This window comes from Sciurus vulgaris, assembly GCF_902686455.1.
Source record: "Sciurus vulgaris genome assembly, chromosome: 6".
Taxonomy (NCBI): Eukaryota; Metazoa; Chordata; class Mammalia; order Rodentia; family Sciuridae; genus Sciurus; species Sciurus vulgaris.
The window spans coordinates 61,870,024-61,894,440 of NC_136466.1; the positions used below are offsets into that span (position 1 = coordinate 61,870,024).

Below are 24,417 nucleotides of genomic sequence, written 5' to 3' on the forward strand. Positions count from 1 at the left end.
CAGCCATCCTTCGGTCCCAAGCCCGCTTGCCTGGATTCCACAGCCTCCGATCTCCCCTGGACACCAGCTCTGTCCTCTACACTGCTGTGCAGCCCGGCGAGGGTGACAATGACTATATCATCCCCCTGCCTGACCCCAAACCTGAGACTGCTGATGAAGGCCCACTGGAGGGTTCCCCCAGCCTGGCCAGGTAGCCACCCCGGCTGAGATGTGGGCCACTAGTGTGCACAGGGTGTGCCTATGTCTGTGACAGGCTTGACCTAGAAGTCAGTTCCCTAGGGTGAGGACTTATTCCTCACATGAGCAGAGGACAGAATGGACCTTTGAATTGACCTTTGAGCCCTCAGATGGGAAGACCAGGCTTCTTAGAAAAAGGACAGGTTGGGACTCTAAGTAAGGTGGCTCTTTCCTTGAGTGGAATTCCACAGTCGCCTTCTCTAGGCCTGCACCAGCCCAAGGAGAAGGAGGGAACATGTTTAGCATCCCCAGCATGCTGGTTGTTTCTGTGTGGACCTTGCCAGCCTTAGTCTGTGCTCCATGCTTAACACTGTACCTGGGGACCCTGGAGTTTGGTTGTAGGAGGCAGAGTTGCTCCAAGTTCAATCCAGAATGCCGACTGGAAAGGAGGCTCATGGTACTCTATTGTCTTTGAGTGGGGTATACTTTCAGTATGGGGAGGGCTGCTCTTGATTTCATTTTGTAGAGGAGGAGACAGTGTTGGAGAATGGAAGATATGAGAACTAGGTCTCATAGGGAGTCACGGTCAGGCTAAGTACTGTCCCAGGATATTCGTCTCTGCAAGTCCCAAATCTGTTAGGTAAGGTCTCCCAGGAATGACCAAATATTCTGGCCCCATGGCAGCTCCCTCATGGAGTCATAGGGCAGTTGCATGGATCCACATAGATATACTCATGGCCATCAGAGCTCACAGACTCAATCACCTTCCACCAAATCTTGTAGTGTGGCTTCTGCAGGAACAGGACCAGCACAAGGAATAGAGTATCAGAGAAGGTCTTTGGATTTTAACTCACTATGTACAGACTCATATGTGATACCTGGCAGGAGACCCTGACCCCAGAGGGACAGGGAAGAACTGTAGTCACACAGCAAGTTAAGACCTTCATGGGCTCAGGGAATAGGAATCCAGGAGCTCCATTGGGAGGAGGGAGTGGCAGAGGAGTCATCAGGGTGTGACAAGCTGAAGAGCACCTCACAGCCAGGGGCCAAGCTCATCAGAAGAACCTCAGCGTTTCTCTTAGAGCTTCTGCTGCTCCTCAAGTGTGAGTGAAGAGCAGGCAGCCCTGGACAAGACCCCTCCCACATAAGGTGGTCGCTGAGCACATGTTAGGAGGACGGAAATTTTGAATGGTGAAATTTGGGATGCTGAAATCAAAGGACTAGACTCAGAATGATGGAATCCTGGGGGATAGTAGTGCTAGTTCGGGAATCTTAACATTTTGAAATTACTGAGTGGTGAAATCTCAGGACACGACATTGCAATTATAGAGTAGTTAAGAAGATCTGAATGAATTCATAGGAGTCACCATGTGTGATGTGGACAAGCAGGACCTGGAGTTGGAGGGCATCAGGGCCAGGGGACGCAGGACAGCTTAAATCAGTCTGCTGGGGGTGGAGGCAGTTCAGAGACCCTGTGTTAAGAGTTTCCTCCTGTGGATTCAAGATTGCGGACTACAGGGTGGCTGCGTTTCATGTTGCTCCAGGACTCAGAACTCAAGAAGAGGAGATATAGAGAGACTTGGGACCAACTCAAAGCAGCCGGGTGAGTCTCTCCCATTGGGGAGGCGTCCCGGATGGGGCAGTAGTCCCCGAACGCAGAGAACTTTGTGAAGTAGATTTGCCCGATGAAGACACCCCTCCCCCCGCTGTAGCAGTGAACGCGGACAACTGGGAGCATCGGAGAGGAGGCTGCTCAGCACAGCGCTTGGACTCGGAGCAACCCACCGGGCTCTGGGAGGCTGCCCAAAGGAGGGAGTGCACGGTGAGCTGTTTGGACTGAAAGCAACCACTCCTGAACACAGGGGGCTGTCCAGAGGAGAAGGAGAAGCACAGGCGGCTCGGCACGTCGCTTGGACTTGGAGCAGCTGCACCAGGGCTCTGGGCGGCTATCCGGAGGAGCAGCGTGGTGAGTGGTTTGAACTCAGAGCATCCGCTCCTGAACACAGGGGGGTTGCCTGGAGAAGGAGGAGGAGCGCGGCAGGGCGCTTGGGCTCGGAGTGACTGTACCAGGGCTACGGGTGGCAGTCGGGATGAGGAGGTGCACAGTGAGTTCCTGGGACTTGTGATGAACGCACCAGATCTCTGGGTGACTGCCTGGAGGAGAAGGAGGTGCGCAGTGGGTCACTTGGACTTAGAGCGACTGCACCAGGCGGCTGCCGGAAGAAGAGGCGTGTGGCTGGTCACTGGGACTCGGAGCGACTGTAAGGGGCTCCAGGTGGCTGCTCAGAGTCAGGCGATTAGGTGCAGAGCAGGGTCCCAGGACCTAGGCGGCTTCTTGGTGGAAGAGCCGCACAGACAAACTGAGGGGCGGAGCGAAGGCTCCAGGACTGCAGGCAGCTTCTCTGAGGAGAGGCAGCCTAAGGAGATTCGTCTGTGAAGGGCGAGGCTTCCAGGCCCAGGGGGTAGGTCCAGGTCCCTGGAAACATTGCAGAAGAAGGCTGCCCAGCCCAGGTGGTAGTTGTGAATTGAATGGAACCTCTAGGAGGGGAACTGACCAGCAAGACCTCCCCACCGGGTCAGTCTTCCCTGCCGGGTGAGGTTCTCCCACAAGGACGGTAAAACCAGAGACACAGGCCCAAACTGGCCTTGCATCAGCCCACATCCTACTTCCCCTTGGGATGACCATTCATCAGCAAGTGAAGGTACCTCTGCCCACTAGCAGGGAATATACCCCACTGGAAGGCCACCACCCCTAGAGAGGCAGCTTCCTTGTGGAGCACCGCATTATCAACTTCCTCCAAGACTTCAGGCTACTGAAGGCTAAGAGGGGATATACTAGAAATCTTCAGGGACACTATAAATCAATAGAGGAAATCTGCAATATCTCAGCGGTTCACTGATACCTGAACAATATGAGAAAACAAGGAAAGAAAATGCTGCAAACAAATCTAGATGTTACATCAGTAAAACCCAACGACAGCATGGCAGAAGAAATGACAGAAAGGGAGTTCAGAATGTACATAATTAAAATGATCAGGGAAGCAAATGACAAGATGCAAGAGCAAATGCAGACACTGAATGATCACACCAATCGACAGTTAAAAGAGCAAATACAGGAAGCAAAAGATCATTTCAATAAAGAGTTAGAGATATTGAAAAAAAACCAAACAGAAATCCTTGAAATGAAGGAAACAATAAACCAAATTAAGAACTCCATAGAAAGCATAACCAATAGGATAGAACACCTGGAAGACAGAACCTCAGATATTGAAGACAAAATATTTAACCTTGAAAACAAAGTGGACCAAACAGAGAAGTTGGTAAGAAATCATGAACAGAATCTCCAAGAACTATGGGATATCATGAGAAGGCCAAATTGAAGAATTACTGGGATTGAGGAAGGCTTAGAGAAACAGACCAAAGGAATGACAATCTATTCAATGAAATACTATCAGAAAATTTCCCAAATCTGAAGAATAAAATGGAAGATCAAGTACAAGAGGCTTATAGGACTCCAAATATACAAAATTACAACAGACCGACACTAAGGCACATTATAATGAAAATACCTAATATACAAAATAAAGACAGAATTTTAAAGGCTGCAAGAGAAAAGAATCAAATTACATTCAGGGGGAAGCCAATACGGATATCAGCAGATTTTTCAAACCAGACCCTGAAAGCTAGAAGGGCCTGGAACAACATTTTTCAAGCTCTGAAAGAAAATGGATGCCAACCAAGAATCTTATACCCAGCAAAACTTACCTTCAAATTTGATGATGAAATAAAATCCTTCCATGATAAACAAAAGCTAAAAGAATTTACAAAAAGAAAGCCAGCATTACAGAACATTCTCAGCAAAATATTCCATGAGGAAGAGATGAAAAACAAAGAAGCAAATCAGCAATGGGAGGAACTATCCTAAAGGAATTGTCAAATAAAGGAAGAACCAAGTCGTGTCAAAATAAATAAATAAATAAATAAAATGAGCCAAATGACTAAGAATACAAATCATATCTCAATAATAACCCTGAATATTAATGGCCTGACTCATCGATCAAAAGACATAGACTGGCAGATTGGATCAAAAAGAAAGATCCAACAATATGTTGCCTGCAAGAGACTCACCTCATAGAAAGAGATACCCATAGACTAAAGGTGAAAGGATGGGGAAAAACATACCATGCACATGAACTCAGCAAAAAAGCTGGGGTATCCATCCTCATTTCAGATAATGTGGACTCAAGCCAAAGTTAGTCAGAAGGGATGAAGAACGACATTACATATTGCTTAAGGGAACCATAAATCAGCAAGACATAACAATCATAAACATCTATGCCCCAAACAGTGGCTCATCCATGTATGTCAAACAAATCCTTCTCAATTTCAGAAACCAAATAGACCATAACACAATAATACTAGGTGATTTTAACACACCTCTCTCACCACTGGACAGATCTTCCAAACAAAAATTGAACAAAGAAACCATAGACCTCAATAACACAATCAATAATTTAGACTTAACGGAAATTTATAGAATATACCATCCAACCAAGAGCAAATACACTTTTTTCTCAGCAGCACATGGATCCTTCTCTAAAATAGACCATATATTATGCCACAAAGGTAATGTAAGCAAATACAAGAAGATAGAGACACTACCTTGTATTCTATCAGATCATAATGGATTGAAATTAGAAATAAATGAAAGAGTAAAAAACAGAAGCTACTCCAACACCTGGAGATTAAACAATATGCTATTACATGATGAATGGATAACAGAAGATATTAGGAAGGAAATTTAAAAATTCTTAGAGGTAAATGAGAACAAAGAAACATCATATCAAAACCTTTGGGACACTATGAAAGCAGTACTTGGAGGAAAATTTATTTCATGGAGCACATTCAATGAAAGAAGTAAAAATCAACAAATAAACGACCTAACATTACAGCTCAAAGCCCTAGAAAAAGAATAGCAGACCAACACCAAAAGTAATAGAAGACAGGAAACAGTTAAAATCAGAGCCGAAATCAACGAAATTGAAACAAAAGAAACCATAGGAAAAATTAACAAAATAAATAGTTGGTTCTTCGAAAAAATAAACAAAATTGATAAACCTTTAGCCACACTAACAAAGAGAAAGAGGGAGAAAACTCAAATTACTAAAATTTGGAATAAACAAGGAAATATCACAACAGACACGAGTGAAATACAAAACATAATTAGAAGCTATTTTGAAAATCTATACTCCAACAAAACAGAAAACCTTGAAGACATCAACAAGTTTCTAGAGACATATGAATGACCTAAACTGAACGAGGAGGACATGCACAATTTAAATAAATCAATTTCAAGCAATGAAATAGAAGAGGTCATCAAAAGCCTACCAACAAAGAAAAGTCTGGGACAGATGGGTTCTCAGCCGAGTTCTACAAAACCTTTAAAGAAGAGCTCATTCCAATACTTCTCAAAGTATTCCATAAAATAGAAGAGGAGAGAACCCTCCCAAACTCATTCTATGAAGCCAATATTACCCTGATACCTAAACCAGACAGACATACATCGAGGAAAGAAAATTTCAGACCAATATCCTTAATGAACATCGACGCAAAAATTCTCAACAAAATTTTAGCAAATCGCATACAAAAATATATTAAAAAGATAGTGCACCACGATCAAGTGGGTTTTATCCCAGGGATGTAAGGTTGGTTCAACATCCGGAAATCAATAAATGTAGTTCACCATATCAACAGACTAAAAGTCAAGAATCACAGGATTATTTCAATAGATGCAGAAAAAGCATTCGATAAAATACAGCATCCCTTCATGCTCAAAACACTAGAAAAAATTGGGGTAGTGGGATCATTCCTTAACATTGTGAAGGCCATCTACGCTAAGCCCATGGCCAATATCATTCTAAATGGTGAAAAACTGAAAGCATTCCCCCTAAAAACTGGAACAAGGCAGGGATGCCCTCTTTCATCACTTCTATTCAACATTGTTCTTGAGACTCTAGCCAGAGCAATTAGACAAACCAAAGAAATTAAAGGGATACGAATTGGAAAAGAAGAACTCAAACTATCCCTGTTCACTGATGACATGATTATATATTTAGAGGAACCTGGAAATTCCACCAGAAAACTCTTAGAACTCATAAGTGAATTCAGTAAAGTAGCAGGTTACAAGATCAATGCTCATAAATCCAATGCATTTCTATATGTAAGTGATGAATCTTCAGAAAGAGAAATTAGGAAAACTACCCCATTCACAATAGCATCAAAAAAAATAAAATACTTGGGAATCAATCTCACAAAAGAGGTGAAAGACCTCTACAATGAGAACTACAGAACACTAAAGAAAGAAATTAAAGAAAACCTTAGAAGATGGAAAGATCTCCCATGTTCATGGATAGGAAGAATTAATATTGTCAAAATAGCCATACTACCAAAAGTGCTATATAGATTCAATGCAATTCCAATTAAAATGCCAATGATGTACCTTACAGAAATAGAGCAAGCAATTATGAAATTCATCTGGAAGAATAAGAAACCCAGAATAGCTAAAGCAATCCTCAGTAGAAAGAGTGAAGCAGGAGGTATCACAATACCAGATCTTCAACTCTGTTACAAAGCGATAGTAACAAAAACGGCATGGTATTGGTACCAAAATAGACAGGTAGATCAATGGTACAGAATAGAGGACACGGACACAACCCCAAATAAATACAATTTTCTCATACTAGACAAAGGGGCCAAAAATATGCAATGGAGAAAAGATAGCCTCTTCAACAAATGGTGCTGGGAAAACTGGAAAACCATATGCAACAGAATGAAATTAAACCCCTATCTCTCACCCTGCACAAAACTCAACTCACAATGGATCAAGGACCTCGGAATCAGACCAGAGACCCTGCATCTTATAGAAGAAAAAGTAGGTCCAAACCTTCAACTTGTTGGCTTAGGAGCAGACTTCCTTAACAGGACTCCCATAGCACAAGAAATAAAAGCAAGAATCAACAACTGGGATAGATTCAAACTAAAAAGCTTTCTCTCAGCAAAGGAAACTATCAGTAATGTGAAGAGAGAGCCTACAGAGTGGGAGAATATCTTTGCCACTCATACTTCAGATAGAGCGCTAATGTCCCGAATCTATAAAGAACTCAAAAAACTCTACACCAAGAATACAAATAATCCAATCAACAAATGGGCTAAGGAAATGAACAGACACTTCACAGAAGAAGATGTACAAGCAATCAACAGATATACGAAAAAATGTTCAACATCTCTAGTAATAAGAGAAATGCAAATCAAAACTACCCTAAGATTTCATCTCACCCCAATTAGAATGGTGATTATCAAGAACATAAGCAACAATAAGTGTTGGCGAGGATGTGGAAAAAGGTACACTCATACATTGCTGGTGGGGTCGCAAACTAGTGCAGCCACCCTGGAAAGCAGTATGGAGATTCCTCAGAAAGCTTGGAATGGAGCTACCATTTGACCCAGCTATCCCACTCCTTGGCCTATACCCAAAGGACTTAAAAGCAGCATACTACAGAGATACAGCCACATCAATGTTCATAGCTGCTCAATTCACTATAGCCAGATTGTGGAACCAACCCAGATGCCCTTTAGTTGATGAATGGATAAAGAAACTGTGGCATATATATACAATGGAATATTACTCCGCCATGAGGAATGACAAAATTATGGCATTTGCAGGCAAATGGATGACATTGGAGGATATCATGCTAAGTGAGATAAGCCAATCTCAAAAAACTAAAGGACAAATGATCTCGCTGATAAGCGGATGAGGACATGTGGGGGGGGGGTAGGAGGGGTTAGTGTTAGGGTTAGGGTTAGGGTTAGGGTTAGGGATAAGGAGGGTGTTAAGAATGGAGGAAGAAAGGAATGTATAGAGGGAAAAGAGGGGTGGGAGGGGAGGGGGGAAGGGAAAAAAATAACAGAATGAATCAAACAACATTGCCCTATGTAAATTTATGATTTTTAATTAAAATTCAAAAAAAAGAGTTTTCTCCTGAGCTCCATGCTGGGCCCCTCCTGTGGCCAGATCCTGCAGCATGGGGTGGGGGCCATGCAGACCAAGGGTACCAACACTACACACTAGGCCAGATGGGACTCACCTCCTTCCAGAGGTGATGATGAAGGAGATGATTCTGAGAACCACCAAGGCCAGGATGGCTGAGCTCACCCCCACCCTGAAGGGGAGGGCTGGGGACAGAGACCAGAGCAGGCCATGAGCAAACAGGAAGTGGGTAGCTGCCCTCCCCTAATCCACTGCAGCCATCAGAATCCCTTCCTACCGATTCTACTGGACAGAAGCCACCCACCTCCTCCATGGCCTGGGATATCATACCCTCAGCCTCTTGCTCTGGGCCAACCTTCAGCATCTTTTATAAACTTCCATCACTTCAGTCACCTCCCCCAGTTCAGATCCTGTGACCTCTGAGTGACTTTGGTCCCACCAGGGTCAGTATTGTCTTTCTGCCCCAGCTCTAGGCTGGGTGCAAAGCCTTCTCTGGGTTTCTGTTTATTACCTGGGTCTCTTATGGGACCACGGGCCTCTGAAGGCCATGTCCTTGTTGGGGGGTCACAGCTGGGTAGAGGTCTAAGTTTTATGCCTGACCAAGTGGCCAGTTCACTGAGTGACCTGCCCCTGAAGGACACACTGCCTGAGCTACCCTGATGAGCTGCATTCAGACTCAGCAAGGAGTCTGCTCCCCACCTGCTCTTCGGTTCCCCCAGAGCCCAGCTGGGAGTGGACAGCGATGGCAGTTAATTGGGCTAACAATGCGATGGCAGTTAATTGGGCTAACAATGTGCCTGTGTCCCTGAGTCTCCTCTATCCCATTACCTCAGCTTCCTGCCTCCCCTGCTACCTCAGCCAGACCTTCATCTCTCCTGTCCTGCCCCATTGGCTACCTGAGTGTTCCTTGAGATCTTGGTTCTTCCTCCTCTGTCCTCTTCGTGCCCTTCTCTGATACTAGGGAGCCCTGTCCTGCCTCATGTCCTCCATACCCACTGTCTGCTCCTTCTCTCCAGCAGCCTCACACATCCAGGGACTGCAAAAAAAGCCTGCATCCTCTAGGGAGTCCTCTGAGTAAAGAGGACCTGTCACACAGCCATCTCTGCCCCTGGGTCATGATGTGTGGCATTACCTCTGCAGGTATGCGTCAGAGCTGGTCTGCAAGTCAGGGTGTCCACACTGACTGCCCAGCTGCCCACTTGTTCAGGGACATGTGTGCATGCTCGGGAAGGTGGATGAGCTAGGGATGTCTTTAAAAACCCACCCACACTACAGAACAAGGGCAGGAGGCTGGAGTGTACAACAGGTATGCACACGTACAAGGCCACTGAGCCTGCCCTAGTACACAGTGTGCACCAAGCCTCACGTGGACCTCGGAGCCTGCTGACTCTGGCTTCTGCAGACCCTGAGAGCCCCACTCCTTCCCACTGCCTTCCTCATTTTCTCCCCACCCCAAGCCCCCCAAATCCACACCCACTCCATGCTCCAGGCAATGGGAATTCCTTTCCTTTCTTAGAACCCGCCCTGCCTTGAGGCTTTCCCACAGAACTTTCCCTCTGACTGTGCGCACCAGGCTGACTGCCAGTCATCTTTCAGGTTTACCAAAAGGACCTTTTTCTCAGGACATTTCCTCAAACTCACAGTTGGCTCCTTCGCCTTCAAGGCATTTGCCCCAAAGTGGTCATCCCATGAAGGACTGCTTATTCCCCCCACCCCCAACCTTTGGATTATAGGCACGCAGAGGGCAGGCAAGGCTGGTCCATTGGTCTCATGAGGACGGGTACACATAATTATTTATTAAATTAGAAAACAGACAAATGAATGAAGTGCATTCATACAAGTGCATACATATACAGGAATGGGCAGCTAGACAGGCAAACACATCTGTGCACCACTAGGAGTGTTCGTATGTGTAAGGTTTGTGCATGTATGTGTCCCTTCTAAAATATAGGCACCGTACAGCAGGCATATGTGTTCAGGTCTTGTGCTCACACATTTTTCCAGAAAGGTGTGCTACTATCACAAGCTTACAGAAATGCACTATGACACTTGACACAATAGAGCAGAAATTGCACATGTATTATTTGTACACATGTAAGGAGTTTATACACGAGCTTGGGACTTGAGCATTCTTATGTACATGGTGTATAACCATATATTCTGTGAGTTTACGCACGCAGACAAGCTTTGTGCATGCTTGCGTACATGCTTACAGACCTCTACTGTGACTTTATTTGTACATTTGGGGTTAGACATTCTTCAGCACAAAGTGTACAACTCTACACACAGAGAATTTGCACCTGTGTCCTGGCATCAGGGCTGCACACCATCAGGGCTTCCAACACAGTTTACATGCTCTGTGTAGAAGCAGACCGGGCTACTCAAACCATGGTTTCTACATATGTTTTTGCACACATGTGCCCCTTTCTTACCCTCTCTGCTCTCCTGCTTCTTCAAGGTCAGCTCCAAAGCCACTGCTCTGAAAGCCCTTGCAGACTCACCACTATGTCACCCACCACTAGGGGCTCCGCACAAATGTGCCTGACTACAAGAAGTTCTGTGGCCTGGATGCTCCTGCATACTGTTGGTCTAATGAGGGTGAGGGTGACCAGCTGTGCGTGGAGACCCTGTCCAAGGAGGATGGCTAAGGGACCTGAGTGTGTGGCCTGAAGAGTGGTGACTTCAGGGCCCAAAAGGGCTGCCTCCACCTTTCTGCACACTTGATGGGGACAGAGAACGGGGATACTTGTGGCCTACCTTGTGGCAGTGAGAGGACCAGCAGTTTCCAGCCTCTGATAAGGAAACAGGCCTTAAGAGCTTTCCAGCAACAGGAGGCATGTGGGGGACATCAGGCTACTTGAAGGGTGCAGGACATGCTTTTGACCTGAGTGATAGGGAGTGGAGTGGAGACCCCCTCCTGGGCCTGAGGCCATGACCATCTGCTTCTGACTCTTAGTCTTCCCCTATGTAGCTGTGTGATCCCAGAGAAGTCACTGACCCTTCCTGACCTTCCTTTCCTCATCTCTGCTGTGGAGATCCCATGCCCTTCAGCAAACCCCTGTGACCCAGGCCGATATGAGAAAATGGAAATGAAAGTGCAGCATGAACGATCAGCGGCGCAGCTTCCTAAGCAGGACACGGAACCCAGCAGCAGCAAGGAAAAGACAACAGCATGGACTACACACCAAGGGGAAGCTTCTGTGTGAACGAAGACGCCAAAGGAACATGGAAAGAGCAGTGGCGGGGTGGGGGAAGCCCTTTCAAGATTCATGACAACAGGGTTAACAGATTAAGTGCCTGACAAATCAATGAAAGAAAAAAAGAAGAAGAATGACAAATGGACAAAGGATATTTGTGGAAGAAATACCAATACGCAATAAACATGAAAACAATGTTCATTTACCACTAATCCAGGGATTCCAGCATTTTAAAACATCAGTGAACTTAAACATCTGTTTCTAGCAGACTGGGAAATGTTGATGCTGCTTTTGTGGCACTAGGGTGAACCAGGGCTTCATACATGGGTACTGGGCAAGTGCTCAACCACTGAGCTACACCTCCAGGCCTCGGAAGAGATTTTACAGACCACAAATATTCCATGTCAACCAGAATGTAGCGCTGCTGGGTTTCCCACACACCTCTGGGTGTGTACATCCACACGGGCTTTTTCAGAGCACAGTTGAACAATATCTGCACGTTTTTCAGTACCTACCTGTCGACCCCGCCCTCTCTCTGCTAGGAACGGATCCTGCTGTAATGATTGCCCGTGTGCTCAGAGGCTCATGTGCAGCCTGGTTCACAATAAGGAAAGTCAGAAGGAACTGAAGTGTCCATTGCTTAGAGGAACTGAGAGGTGAATGACGGTTCCTTCATATGGGTACAAATGAAGCAATTTAACAAACAAGGTAGATCTCTGTGTGCTGACTTGGAGGGGTTGTATGATGTGTGGTTAAGTGATAAAGCTTGAGCCCCAATATAATAAATAGTTTATGACATTATTTTTTAAAACCATGAAGGATGGAGGCATGAATGGATCTCATGTAGACACAACCAAATGTCAGGAGAGTTGTACACATAACTATGCTGCTGGGAATGGGCTCTGGTCTGGAGAAGGGTTTCGGGGAGCATCCAGTATGGGGGACGCTGTCCCTGTGTGTGGATGAATATCCTACAGTGAGAACTAGTGTTACAGAAAAAAGAAGGAAAAAAAAAAAAAAAAAGGGAGAGAACAGGACCCATCTCTCAGCAGCAGCCATTAATTTGAAAAACACCAGGGAGGGACAATGGGTGACTGAAAAAGACAACAAACTGTCTGCTCCCCATTGGCAGGGTGACTCTCGCTCAGCTCCAGCACACGAACAGGGACTGCAAGGGGAAAGGTCCAGCATCAGGAGGAAGGTGGGGAGGTGAAAATAGACCCTCAACAGGAGAGGCCCTCAGGGAGACTGGCCCAGAGCCTCCCTCAGGGGAGGGCTGCAGACCTCAGGTGAACACAGATACCAGGAATACTTGGAAAGCTGATGGATTTCCCCTGGGCTACTTCAAAGGGAAAGTCTCAGTAGGGTGCTAGTCTGTCCTTAACACCTCTCAGACTTCTAACCTTCCCTCTTAACAAAGAGAGAACAGGCCTCAAGCTCAGAGCCCTGGGCAGCCCTGTTCATAAAACTGGATTGAATAACATTGTCTTGTTTTCTTGGAGTTGATTTTAGTGGTTGCTTTATATTTATGACATGTGATGCTGATTTTCCATCTATAGTTGAGGGGCTCAATTTTGTCTTTCAAAATATATTTATTTTTAGAAAGCCAATTGACAAAACATGAAGTCATCACTGCAACAGACCTGGGGCAGATATGTTGCCCTCTCTGGCCTTCTGTCTACCCCTATGTAAAATGAGGTCAAAAGGAACCCCAGGGACTGCCCAGCATTGAGTCCTGTGAGCCTGAGACTCTGAATTAGGACCCTCTGTAGCAAGAAAGGAAGCACTGAGGACAGGCCCAGTGCCAGCCTGTGCTTCATCTAGCTAGGGAGGCTGAAGGGGTGTGGAGGGACTCTGCTCCCATGGGGAGGGAGGAAGCTCCTAAGGACTCAAGAAGGGTCAGATAGAAGGCAGGACTTTGATGAGACACCAGGAAGCACTGGGAGGCATTATGGTTTTAGGAATGTTTTTGAAGGGGGAGCTCCTTAAGTCCAGTGGGATTTGAGGGATGTTTAGGTTGACCTAAGAGAGTGGCACTTCCCCAGCACTGGGTGGAATGCGGGGCAGGGGTGGTGGGGAGTACAGCTTCCTGGTGGGCTGGGAACTGAGGGATCCTCTCAGCCCAGGACAAGCCCTTGGTTCTAGTGCCTGGGGCACGTGGTGGAGGCCATGGCTCACAGCCTGAGTCATTCACAGGCCACCATGAAAATAGCCATCAAGATGCTGAAATGTGTGTCCTGGATGTCTTCTTCTCCCTCACACAGGGCCCCACCTCCACCCTCTCCTCTCCCAGTTCATTTAACCTCTCCCAGAGTACCTCATTTTGATGTGCTGGACACAAGGACTGCTGTCACACCAGAAGAGGGTCCTGAGCTGGCCTCTTGCCCCCCTGCTCTCTCCCTCTTCCCTGCCAAGGGTACTGGCACACACATCCCCCCCACCCCCGCACCAGGCCCAGTGGTCTTGCAATACCGAGGGAGCAAAGGAGCCTGGGTAGCTCCCATCAGGCCTCTAAGAAGCCTCAGTGACCAGTTGACCTGAGCCCCTTCCCTGCAGCCACAGCCTGCAGCAGTGAGGAGCAGGCTCGCATGTCAGAGCTGAAGATCATGAGCCACCTGGTGCCCCACCTGAACATGATCAATCTCCTGAGACCTACACCAAAGGAAGTAGGAAAGCCATCTCCAGGACTCTGCAGAAAGTTGTGCTCCTGTTACCTGCCATGTGACAGAGGTATCCCGTCACTCGTCCTGTGACAGCCCTTAGAGGTGGGCGTTGGTTCACAGACGGGGAAGGGGAGGCACAGGGAATCCACATCACCTGCAGCGGAGGCAGGAGGAGGACCCAGGTTCTCAAGGCTCTGACCCTCAGCAGTCAGGCCCATGACCTCTCCCACCTTCAGCTTGTGTATTGGCCCCGCGGGCCTCATGGAAAGCCTGAGCCTCCTGGGCTTGTGCCCACGCACCCTCCCCCAGGCCCCATCTACATCATCACCGAGTACTGCCGCTATGGCGACCTGGTGGACTACCTGCACCGCAACAAGCACAGCTTCCTGCAGCACCACTCGGACAAGCACCGCCCGCCCAGTGCAGAGCTCTACAGCAACGCCCTGCCCGTGGGCTCCTCCTGCCCAGGTAGGAGGAGGCGGGCACCTGCACAGCCCCTTGCTCCTTGCTCCTGCAGGACAGGGAGCTGGGGCTGTGGGGTGGGGACAGTCACTGTGGGAGCCGGGGCTGTTTCTCCTCAGCCCACCCTAGACCCGGGAAGGACAGGAATGATGGACATAGTGGTGGGATCCGCTGCCTGCTGCTGCCTGCCCCTGTGTGCCAGTGTCTAAGACGTTGACATTCACCCTTCCTTGTCAGCATTGACAGATGTCCTTCTCGTCTTTAGGCTGCCCACACAGACACACTTGAGTACAGCCCACAGCTCCCCTCAAAAAGGATCCTACAACCATAAGCCTCCCAGTCCTTCCTGGTGTCTCATCAAAGTCCTGCCTGCTCTCTGCCCCATCTTGAGTCCCTAGGAGCCCTTCTCCCTCCCATGGGAGCACAGCTCCTCCACACCCCTTCAGCTTCCCAACTAGATGAAGCACAGGCTGGCACTGGGCCTGTCCTCAGTGCTTCCTTTCTTGCCACAAAGAGTCCTATCTCAGAGTCTCAGGATCATAGGACTCAATCCTGGACAGTGCCTGAGGCTCCTCTTGACCTCATTTTTTTGCAGAGTGGAGACTGGGGGACATAGAAGGCAGGATACCAGCCCCAAGTCTCATAGCTAGTCATAGCCAGGCTGAGACCAGACCCAAGATAGTCTTCCCTGCAGTCCCCAATCTGTCAAGCTTGTCCCCAATCTGTCAAGCATTCCCAGGACTGACCAAGCACAAGCTGGTCCCATGGTAATACCCATGTGGAGTTGTAGGGCAGCTGCATGGGGTCCACATAGATGTACTCATGGCCATCGGAGCTCACAGATTCAATCACCTTCCATCCTATCTCAAAGCCCGGCTTCTGCAGGACTAGGACCAGGACCAGGACCAGGAATAGAGCATCAGAGTGGGTCTTTGGACTTGAACTGATTAGGTACACTCATAAGACAGATGGGGCAGGACACCCTGAGACCCAAGAGGTGCAGCTAGTGAAGGCCTTCATGGGCTCATGGAATTGGTATCCAGGGGCTCCCATGAAGGGAGGGGTTGGCAGAGGATCCACCAGGGTGTGACAGGCTGAAGTTCAGCTGACAGCCAGGAGCCTGATACATCAGAACAACCTGAGGAGCTTCTCTTGGAGCCTCAGGTGGGAGTAGAGGAGCAGGCGGCCCTGGACAGGGCCCCTCCCCACATGACATCTTCCCTCTGGGAATCTCAAAAGGATGGAACTTTGAATATTGAAATTTAGGATGCTGAAATCATAGGATTGGAATCAGAATGATAGAATCATGGGGGAGAGTAATCCTAATTTGGGAATCTTAACATTTTGGAGTTACAAAGTGGTGAAATCTCGGGTCATTGCATTGCAATTATAGACTAGTTAAGAGGATCTGAATGCATCCATAGGAGTCTCCATGGGTGATGGGGACAGGCAGGACCTGGGGTTGGAGGGCACCAGGGCCAGGGGACCCTGGACAGCTTGGATCAGGCCTGTGTCAGCCCAGGCTGCTGGGGGTGGAGGCAGCTCAGAGACCCTGTGTTAAGTGTTTCCACCTGAGTTCCATGCTGGACCCATCCTATGGCCAGTTCATGCAGCATGGGGGTAGGGGCCATGCAGATCAAGGGTACCAAACCCTCCCCACTAGGCCAGATGGGACTCACCTTCTGCCAGAGCATGATGAGGATGATGAGGGAGATGATTGTGAGAACCACCAAGGCCAGGATGGCTGAGCTCACCCCCACCCTGAAGGGGAGGGCTTGGGACAGAGACCAGAGCAGGCCATGAGCAAGCAGGAAGTGGGTAGCTGCTCTTCCCTATCCCAAGGCAGGCACCAAAATCCCTTTGTCCCCATTCTGTGAGGAGAGATTCCCCCACCTCCTCGACGGCTTGTGATGTCTGACCCTGTCTCTTGCTCTGGGTCATACATTCAACCTCTCTTATGCCTGTATCCCCTCAGTCGCCATCCCCTGTTCAGATTCCTGTGGCTTCCACGTACCTTCAGCCCCTCCAGGGTCAGTATTGTCTTTCTGCTCCAACTCTAGGCTGAGTACAAAGCCCTTCTCTGGGTTCCTGTTCATTGCCTGGTTCTTCTATGAGACCATGATCCTCTGAGGACCATGCCCTTATTGGGCTGTCAGGGATGGTCAGAGCTCTAAGTTCCATGCCTGAGTAAGTGGCCAATAGCCCTGCTGCCCCATATGCTGAGCAACCACAATCAAATGTATGAAAACTCTGCAAGGAGCCTGCTCCCCCGCTACTGCTGTTCCACCCCAAACCCAGCTAGAAGTAGACAATGGTGGCAGTTAACAGGGCTAACAGTGCCCCCAGGACCCTGAGTCTCTTCTATCCCATGAACACAGCTTCTTCTCTCCCCAGTCACCAAGGCCAGACATTCATCTCCCTTGCTTAGCTCCACTGGTTACCCAAGTGTCCCTTGGGGACTTGGTTCTTCCTCCTCTGTCCCCTTCCTGCCCTTCTGATCTCTGGGGAGTCCTGCCTGCTCCGTATCCTCCTCAGGGTCACAGACCACCATCTGCTCCCTCTTTCCAGCAGCCTCACATATCCAAGGTCTGGGAAATAAGCCTGCATCCTCCAGGGAGTCCTCTGAGTAAAGAGGAGCTATCCCACAGCCATCTCAGCCCAGGTCATGATGCATGGTGTCACCTCTGCAGGTGAACTCTGCCTTCACTCAGAGCTGGTCTGCAGGTCAGGGTGTCCACACTGACTGCCCAGGTGCCCATTGGCTCAGGGACATGCATGCATGTGAAGGAGGGTGGATAAGTTAATGAAATTTGTAAAAACCTACCCACACTCATAGGGCAGGGGATAGGAGGCTGGTGCGTACAACAGGCATGCACATGTACAAGGCCACTAAGCCTGCCCAAGTATATACAAGGGTGCACCAAGCCTCACGTATACCCTGGAGCCCTGCTGGCTCAGACTTCTGCCGACCCCAAGAGCCCCACTCCCTCCCACTGCCGCCTTCTTTTTCTCTGCACCCCAAATCCCAAATTCCACACCCACTCCTTGCTCCATGCAGCTGGAATTCCTTAACTTCTTAGAACACCTCCTGCCTCCTTCCCTCTGACTGAAACACTCTTGCTTACCAGGAAAACTTCCAATCATCTCTCGGATTTTGACCTAAGTATGTTTTTTTCCAGGAGTTGTCTTCAATCCTGCCCCTGGCCCCTTCTCCCTCCTGCTATTCCTCCAAATCTGTGATCCCAAGTAGGATTGCTTATACTCCACCTCCACCCACATTTTTTGGACTCTAGATACTAGGACAGGAGGCAAAGCTGTTCCATTGACCTTGAGAAGTCAGGTCCACATAACTATTTATTGAAAAAGAAAACAGGTGAATGAATGAAGTGCATCATATAAGTGCATACATACCCAAGAATGGGCCCCTAGACAGGTAAACACATCTGTGCATGGTCAGGACTCTTCATTTGTGGAAGATCTGTGCATGAATGTGTCCCTTCTAAGATATATGCACTGTACACCAAGCATTGTGTTCAGGTCTTGTGCTCACACATTTTTCCAGAAAGGTGTGCTACAATGACATGCTTACAGACATGCACTATGACACATGACAGATATGTACAGAAATTGCACATGTGTTATTTGTACACATGTATGGGTGTTTATACACAAGCCTGAGAATCGGGCATGCTTATGTACATGCCTTATAAACATATATTCTGTGGGTTTACACACACAGACAAGCATCTTGCATGCTTGAATACACGCTTACAGACACGTGCTCTACCTTTATTTGTGATTCTGGGGATTAAGCATTCTTCAGCACAAAGTTCACAAATCTACACAGAGAGTTTGCACCTGTGTCCTGGGATCAGGAGTGCTCATGGTCAGTGCTTCCAACATACAGTTTACATTTTCTTTTTAGAAGTAGACAGTGCTACTCAAACCATGGTTTCTGCACTTGTGTTTGCACACGTGGGCCCAACATGTATTGTGTAAGGTAGGAACACACTCGTGGATTTCACAATGCTCCTGTGTACCTAGAGGTATGCTGACTTGGCCCGCTGCGGGGGCATGGGCTCAGTCCCCATGTATGGCAGGGTCAAGGTGGGGGTGAGCTGGGGAGACTCAAATGCAGCACCACAGTAACCTCCTGCACACCCTGACCCAGCGGGTTGTGCAGTATGCAACGCACAGACACAGTGGCTCAACCACTTGGCACGTGCACTGCGTGATCTCAACCTCCTACTTCTGCTTCTCTACCCAATACCTCACATTAGTCTCCAAATGGCTTTCCTTCTCAGAATTGTGCCCTAGTGGTGTGGGTGGAAGCTCGCCTGAACACCTGTCAAAAGAAACAGGGACGGACTTGCAGACTCACCCATCTGCAGAGGGGAGACTGAGGCCATGGAAGACAGCACTGTGCAAGTTCTTGTATCCAGTTGCTGAATCCTAGGCTGGTTCCTCCTGTGATTGCCTAGGTTGATCAGCAGGTGGCGTGCCCACTCCAGCCCCGAGAAACCTCAAGACTGGTCAATTATTTTCCACAAGTGTAGCAAGATCACTTAATGATAAAAGAATATTTGTTTCAATAAATGGAACTAATGGTACACTGTGTAGCTAAATGCAAAGAAATGAAATTGGACCCTCACTTTGCACCATATACAAAAATTAACTCAAAATGAATCAAAGGAATGAATACAAAAGCTAAAACTATAAAACTCTTAGAATAAAACAGGTAATATTCAAGACCTTGAACTAATGGATGATTTCTTAGCTATATCACCAAAATTACTGGTAATGAAAGAAAAAATAGATAATTAGACTTTATCAAAATTGGATATTTTTATGCCTCAAAGAACACAGTTGAGAGAATGAAAGTTAACATAGGAGAGAAGAAAATATTTGGAAATCATATATCAATAAAGGATAAGTATACAGAATATGTGTATTTATACCTGTATCTATATCTCTACATACATCTATATTATATCTCTCTATATGTACATGTTGAATGGAATGAAACTGATAGCATGTTCTACAACTCAAGAACAAAAAGACAATTTAATTTAAAATAAAACAGATTTTGAATAGACATTTCTCCAAAGTAGACATAGAAATGATCAACATTACATGGAAAGACACTAAATGTCTGTAGTAACTAGGGAATTGCAAACCAAAACCACATTGAGAGATAACATCACATTTATTAGTTTGGCCATAATTCTAAAAAAATCACCAAATAACAGATATTGATGAGGATATGAAAAAAGCTAAAACTTTGTACTTAGCTAGTAAAAATGTAAAGTGATGCAGCTGCCTTGGTAATTGGTTGGATGGTTTCTCAAAAAGTTAAACATATTACCTCATGCACATGTATGACTGCATGACCAATGTGATCCTACAATATGAGCAATCAGAAAAATGAGAGATTTTACTTCATTTATGTATGATATATCAAAATATATAAATGCATTCTACCATCACGTACAACTATTTAGAACAAATCTTAAATTTTTTTTTTAAAAACTTAAACACAGAATTATCATATGACCCAGCAGTTCTGCTCTTAGGTATAACCAAATCAAATGTTTGTAGATAAAGGTTCAATGCAGCATTGTGTTAGTCAGTTGTTCATTGCTGTTAGCAGAAAACCACAGAAGGATAAATTCAAATTATAAAATTATTATTTTGGGCTCATAATTTCAGGTGTCTCAGTCCATACTTGGCCAAATAATTGCTTTGGGACCAATATGAGACAAAACATCATGGCAGAATGGTGTGGTAGGAGGAAGTCTCTCAGCTCATGGGAGCCAGGAAACAGAAAGGGAAAAAACAATGAGCCAGGAATAAGCACAATCCCTAAGGACATGACCCAGGTGACCTTCTCCAGCCATGTCCCATCTGGCTACAGTTACCACCCAGTAATTCATTTCATTATTAATGCACCGAATGGATTATTCTATTGATTAATGTATAGCTCTCATAATAATCATTTTACCTCCGAACATACCTGCATTGTCAAACTCATGAGCTTTTGGGGGTATACCTCATATCCAAACCATATCAAGACTATACTCAGTAGGAAAGAGGTGAAAACAGTTGACAAATGGATAAACAAAAAGTGGCATATCTGTACAATGGAATATTACTTAACTATAAAAAAACTAAAGTACTGACACCTGCTGCAATATGAATGAACCTTGAAATCGTTGTGTTTGTGAAGGAAAGCAGACAGGGTATTAGATATCTATGATCCTGTTCACATGGAACACCCTGAAGATGTATATTCACAGAGAGACAGTGGACTGGAGGTTTCCAGTGGTTACAGGGAGAGGAAATAGAAGGTGACTTCTAAATGGGTATGAGGTTTCTTATAGGGGTGATGGAAATATCTTGGAACTAGACAGAGGGGATAATCATACAACATTGAAAATGTGCTAAAAGCCACTACATTTTATTATGTGAATTTTATTTTAAAAACAAATGAACAAAAAAGAAGGGATAAAGACTTCAGACAAATAAAAACAAAGTATTCAGGGCCAGTAGGCCAGCAGTACAAAAAAATAAAATAAAATAAAAAATAAAATTAAGCCAAATGCAACCACAGGAAGGAAAAAAAAAAAATGAAGCAGAAATCAATGAAACCCAGAACAAAAGAATTAAAGAAAACTATCAACGAAACCAAAATGTATTAATTGAAAAATTTCAATAAAATTGAACGAGAAAATGAAACAAAAAAGTCACGTATTACAAATAGGAGTGTGCTGGAGATGCAACTCAGTGGTAGGACACTTGCCTACCATGCTCAGGGCCCTGAGATCAATCCACAGGACTGCAAGGGGCAAATATCAGGAATGAAAGAGTGGCCATAAAAGGATAATCAAGGACATTAGGAACTAGTCTATGACCATAAATTCAGCAAGTTAGACAAATGAACAAATCACCTGAAAGACACGAACTGCCTAAACATATTCAAGAAGAATTAGGTAACAAGAACTGTTCTGCATATTTCCTTCAAACAATTAAAATTATAGTTAAAACCCATCTAGTAAACGCACAAGCCAGGCATTGGGGTACATTTCTGTAATCCCAGTGACAAATGAAGCTGAGACCAAATATGATACTGCCTCGGCAACTTAGCAAGACCCTGTCTCAAAATAAAAACTAAACAATGCTGCGGGGTAAAGCAGCCAGGATTCAATCTCCAGTCCAAAACAAACAAACAGACAAAAAGAAACTTTCAGAACCAGATGGCAAATTCTACCCACAGGCAAGAATCAGATTATCTGAATTCCACACAAATTCTTTCAGAATAAAGAACAAAGAATAAAGAGAATTTTTCCCAGCTCATTTTATGAAACAAGTACTTCCCTGAAATAACCACTGAAAGACATCACTAGAAAATAAAGTTATAGACTAATATCCTTTATAAACCTAGTTGCAAATATTCTGAATAAAATATTAACAAATAAAATACAATAATATATAAAAAGATCAATACATCAGGTCTAAGGGGTATTTATTACAGGAATTAAAGGCTGGCTTAACATGCAAAAATCAAGCAATGTAATTTACCATATCAACAGGTTAAAGAAAAAAAACATACAAGAATCACAATAGATGCAGAAGAAATGGCTTGACAACATTCAGTGTCTGTTATGGTTTGGATCAGGATTGTGCTCCAAAGTCTCATGTGGTGAAGGCTTGGTTCCCAGTGCAGCAATGCTCAGAGCTGCAGGCTGTGCAAAGTAGCCCTGATTGAAGGCAGTGGGTCTTGGAGGCATGCCCTGGGGGTTGTACCTTGTCCCTAGCCCCTTCCTCTCTCTTTCTCTCTGTTTCCTGCCCTCAATGAGATGAGCAATTCTGGGCCACCATGTCCTCTCTGGCATGATGCTCTGCCTCACCACAGACCCACAGCAATGGAGCCTGCAGACCATAGACGGAGAACTCCAAAATGATGACCAAAGTCTTTCCACCTCTTAAGTTGTTTATGTCAGGTATTTTTGTCACAGTAATGACAAGATGACTGACACAATGTCCATTTTCGATAAAAACTTCTCAGCTAGCTGAGAAGTTGTAGGAAATGAGCTCAGGGAGGTAAAGGGCATCTGCAAAGAGCCTGTAGCTGGCATTATGTTTGCTGGCAACAAACTGAATGTTTTCCCCCTAAGATGAGAAGCATGGCAAGAAGGTCTGCTCGCCTCTTCAGTGTTGTACTGGGAACCCTAGATACTATAAAAAAGCAAGAAAAATAAATAAAAGCTGTACAAATTTTAAATGAATTGAGAAAACTATCCCTATTTGGAAATGAAATGATTGTCTTTAGAAAATGCCAAAAAAAGACCCTTACACAAAATTACTTGAACTAAAAGGGAAGTTTAGCAAGATAATAGGCGACAAGACCAATATATAAAAACAAATTAAAGCAGAAATGTATCTTCTTAAAGTATTATTTTAAAAACAGGCATGGTGGCACATGCCTATAATCTCAGCAACCCAGGAGGGAAGATAACAAGTTCAAAACCAGCCTGGACAATGTAGCAGGACTTCATCTCAACATTAAAAATAAAAAGGTCTGAGATATAGCTCAGTGCTAGAGAAGTATTGGGTTCAATACCAAGTATTCCCACCTCCAAAAAGTATCTTATATAAGCACTGAAAAATTTCATGAAGTTCTTATACAAAATTCTTACTAAATATATGCAAGATCTGTATATAATATACAATATATTGAGGAAAGAAATTGAAGAACTAAATAAATATTAGTAAGAAATATACCCTGTTCATGGATTGGAAGGCTTCATATGTTTAAGTATGTCAATTCTCTACACATTGATCTTTAGATTAAACATAATTTCGATCAAAATTCCTGCAGAAAATAAACATTTTGTGTAGTAGTTATTAAAAACTCGGTTTAATTTTTTTATAAAAACATGAAAGATCTAGAACATCCAAAATAATTTTGGAAGGGGAGAACAAAGTGGAAAGACTGACATGACTGGGTTACGGATTCCTAGAAGCTGCTGCATGGTACTGGAGAAAGGATGCACATGTACAGTAGTGGAACAGAATGGAGCCCAGAAATAGAACCAAATGATTTGTTGCCAATTGATTCTTACTAGGGGTGTAAAGATAATCCAATGAAGAAAAGGTAGTCTTTCCAAAAAAAAGATTTTGGGAACAATTGAATATCCTGCAACAAGCTTGAAACTCCTTGATCTATACATTAAATCCTATCCAAAATTTATCTCTAAGTAGATTCATGTCCTAAAATGTAAAATCATACAATTATTACAAGAAAGATAGAAAATCTTTGTTCGCATGTAAGCTTAAGGTTAGGGTAAAAGTTCTTAAACAAATGCTAAAGAAGATCCTTATGGCTCTGCTTCCGGATCATCATGTGAGCCTCTTCCCGTCACCATGCTCTTCCACCATGATGTCCTGCCTCACCTGGAGCCCCAAGGAATGGAGCCAGCTGACCATGAACTGTGACCTCTGAAACCTGCTTCTAATGAGAAAGCAGATGAGGGCTGTATGGATGCATTAGAGAGCCCTACTAATCCACCACCTCAGCTGAATAGCTGAGTGTCACAGACATGGGAGAAATCCATATTTGTTGCTATTTGCCACTCTGGTTTTTGTGGGTTTGTTTATTTGAGACGCAACAGAAGGCAAGTGTGAGCTGGAGCAAGGGTGAGGTTCAGGGAAGGTTGGATTATGCCAAGCAGAGGCAGGACAGGAAGCAGGGCTTCTGGAAGGAAATGAACAGGAAAGGCGACCAGCAGTCCCACTAGTGGGCCAGTAGCAGTCATGGGACCCAAGTGTGCTGGTGAGACCCACTGTTCCTTCCCACATTGTTTCCTTTTTT

At 45.4% G+C, this 24,417-nt stretch overlaps 2 protein-coding genes and 1 long non-coding RNA gene across 10 annotated transcripts in view; 1 reads left to right on the forward strand and 2 right to left on the reverse strand.

Annotated features, from left to right (window-relative positions):
* Positions 1–24,417, reverse strand: part of LOC306664098 — a 114,589-nt gene that overhangs the window by 21,634 nt on the left and 68,538 nt on the right. The window lies entirely within an intron of this gene.
* LOC306663430 (platelet-derived growth factor receptor beta-like) overlaps positions 1–24,417 on the forward strand; it is a gene marked incomplete at its 3' end in the record, with an annotated part of 90,171 nt that overhangs the window by 3,454 nt on the left and 62,300 nt on the right. The window lies entirely within an intron of this gene.
* Positions 8,204–24,417, reverse strand: part of LOC306664088 (platelet-derived growth factor receptor beta-like) — a 56,792-nt gene continuing 40,578 nt past the window's right edge. Inside the window, exons 2-5 of one of the 8 annotated variants that reach the window (XR_013764627.1) lie at positions 18,817–19,110; positions 17,958–18,024; positions 16,226–16,320; positions 8,204–8,321 (exon numbers count right to left, since the gene is read on the reverse strand). Coding sequence is in view for 1 of the 8 variants with exons in the window: in XM_079144797.1 (XP_079000923.1) it covers positions 15,252–15,425; positions 16,226–16,320 (269 nt within the window). In the remaining 7 variants the exon portion in view is untranslated. Of the gene's footprint in view, positions 8,322–8,996; positions 12,590–14,169; positions 14,239–14,750; positions 15,426–16,225; positions 16,321–17,957; positions 19,111–22,124; positions 22,610–24,417 lie in introns of those variants that run through there. The other 7 variants (XR_013764629.1, XR_013764630.1, XR_013764626.1 and 4 more) reach the window with 7 other exon arrangements.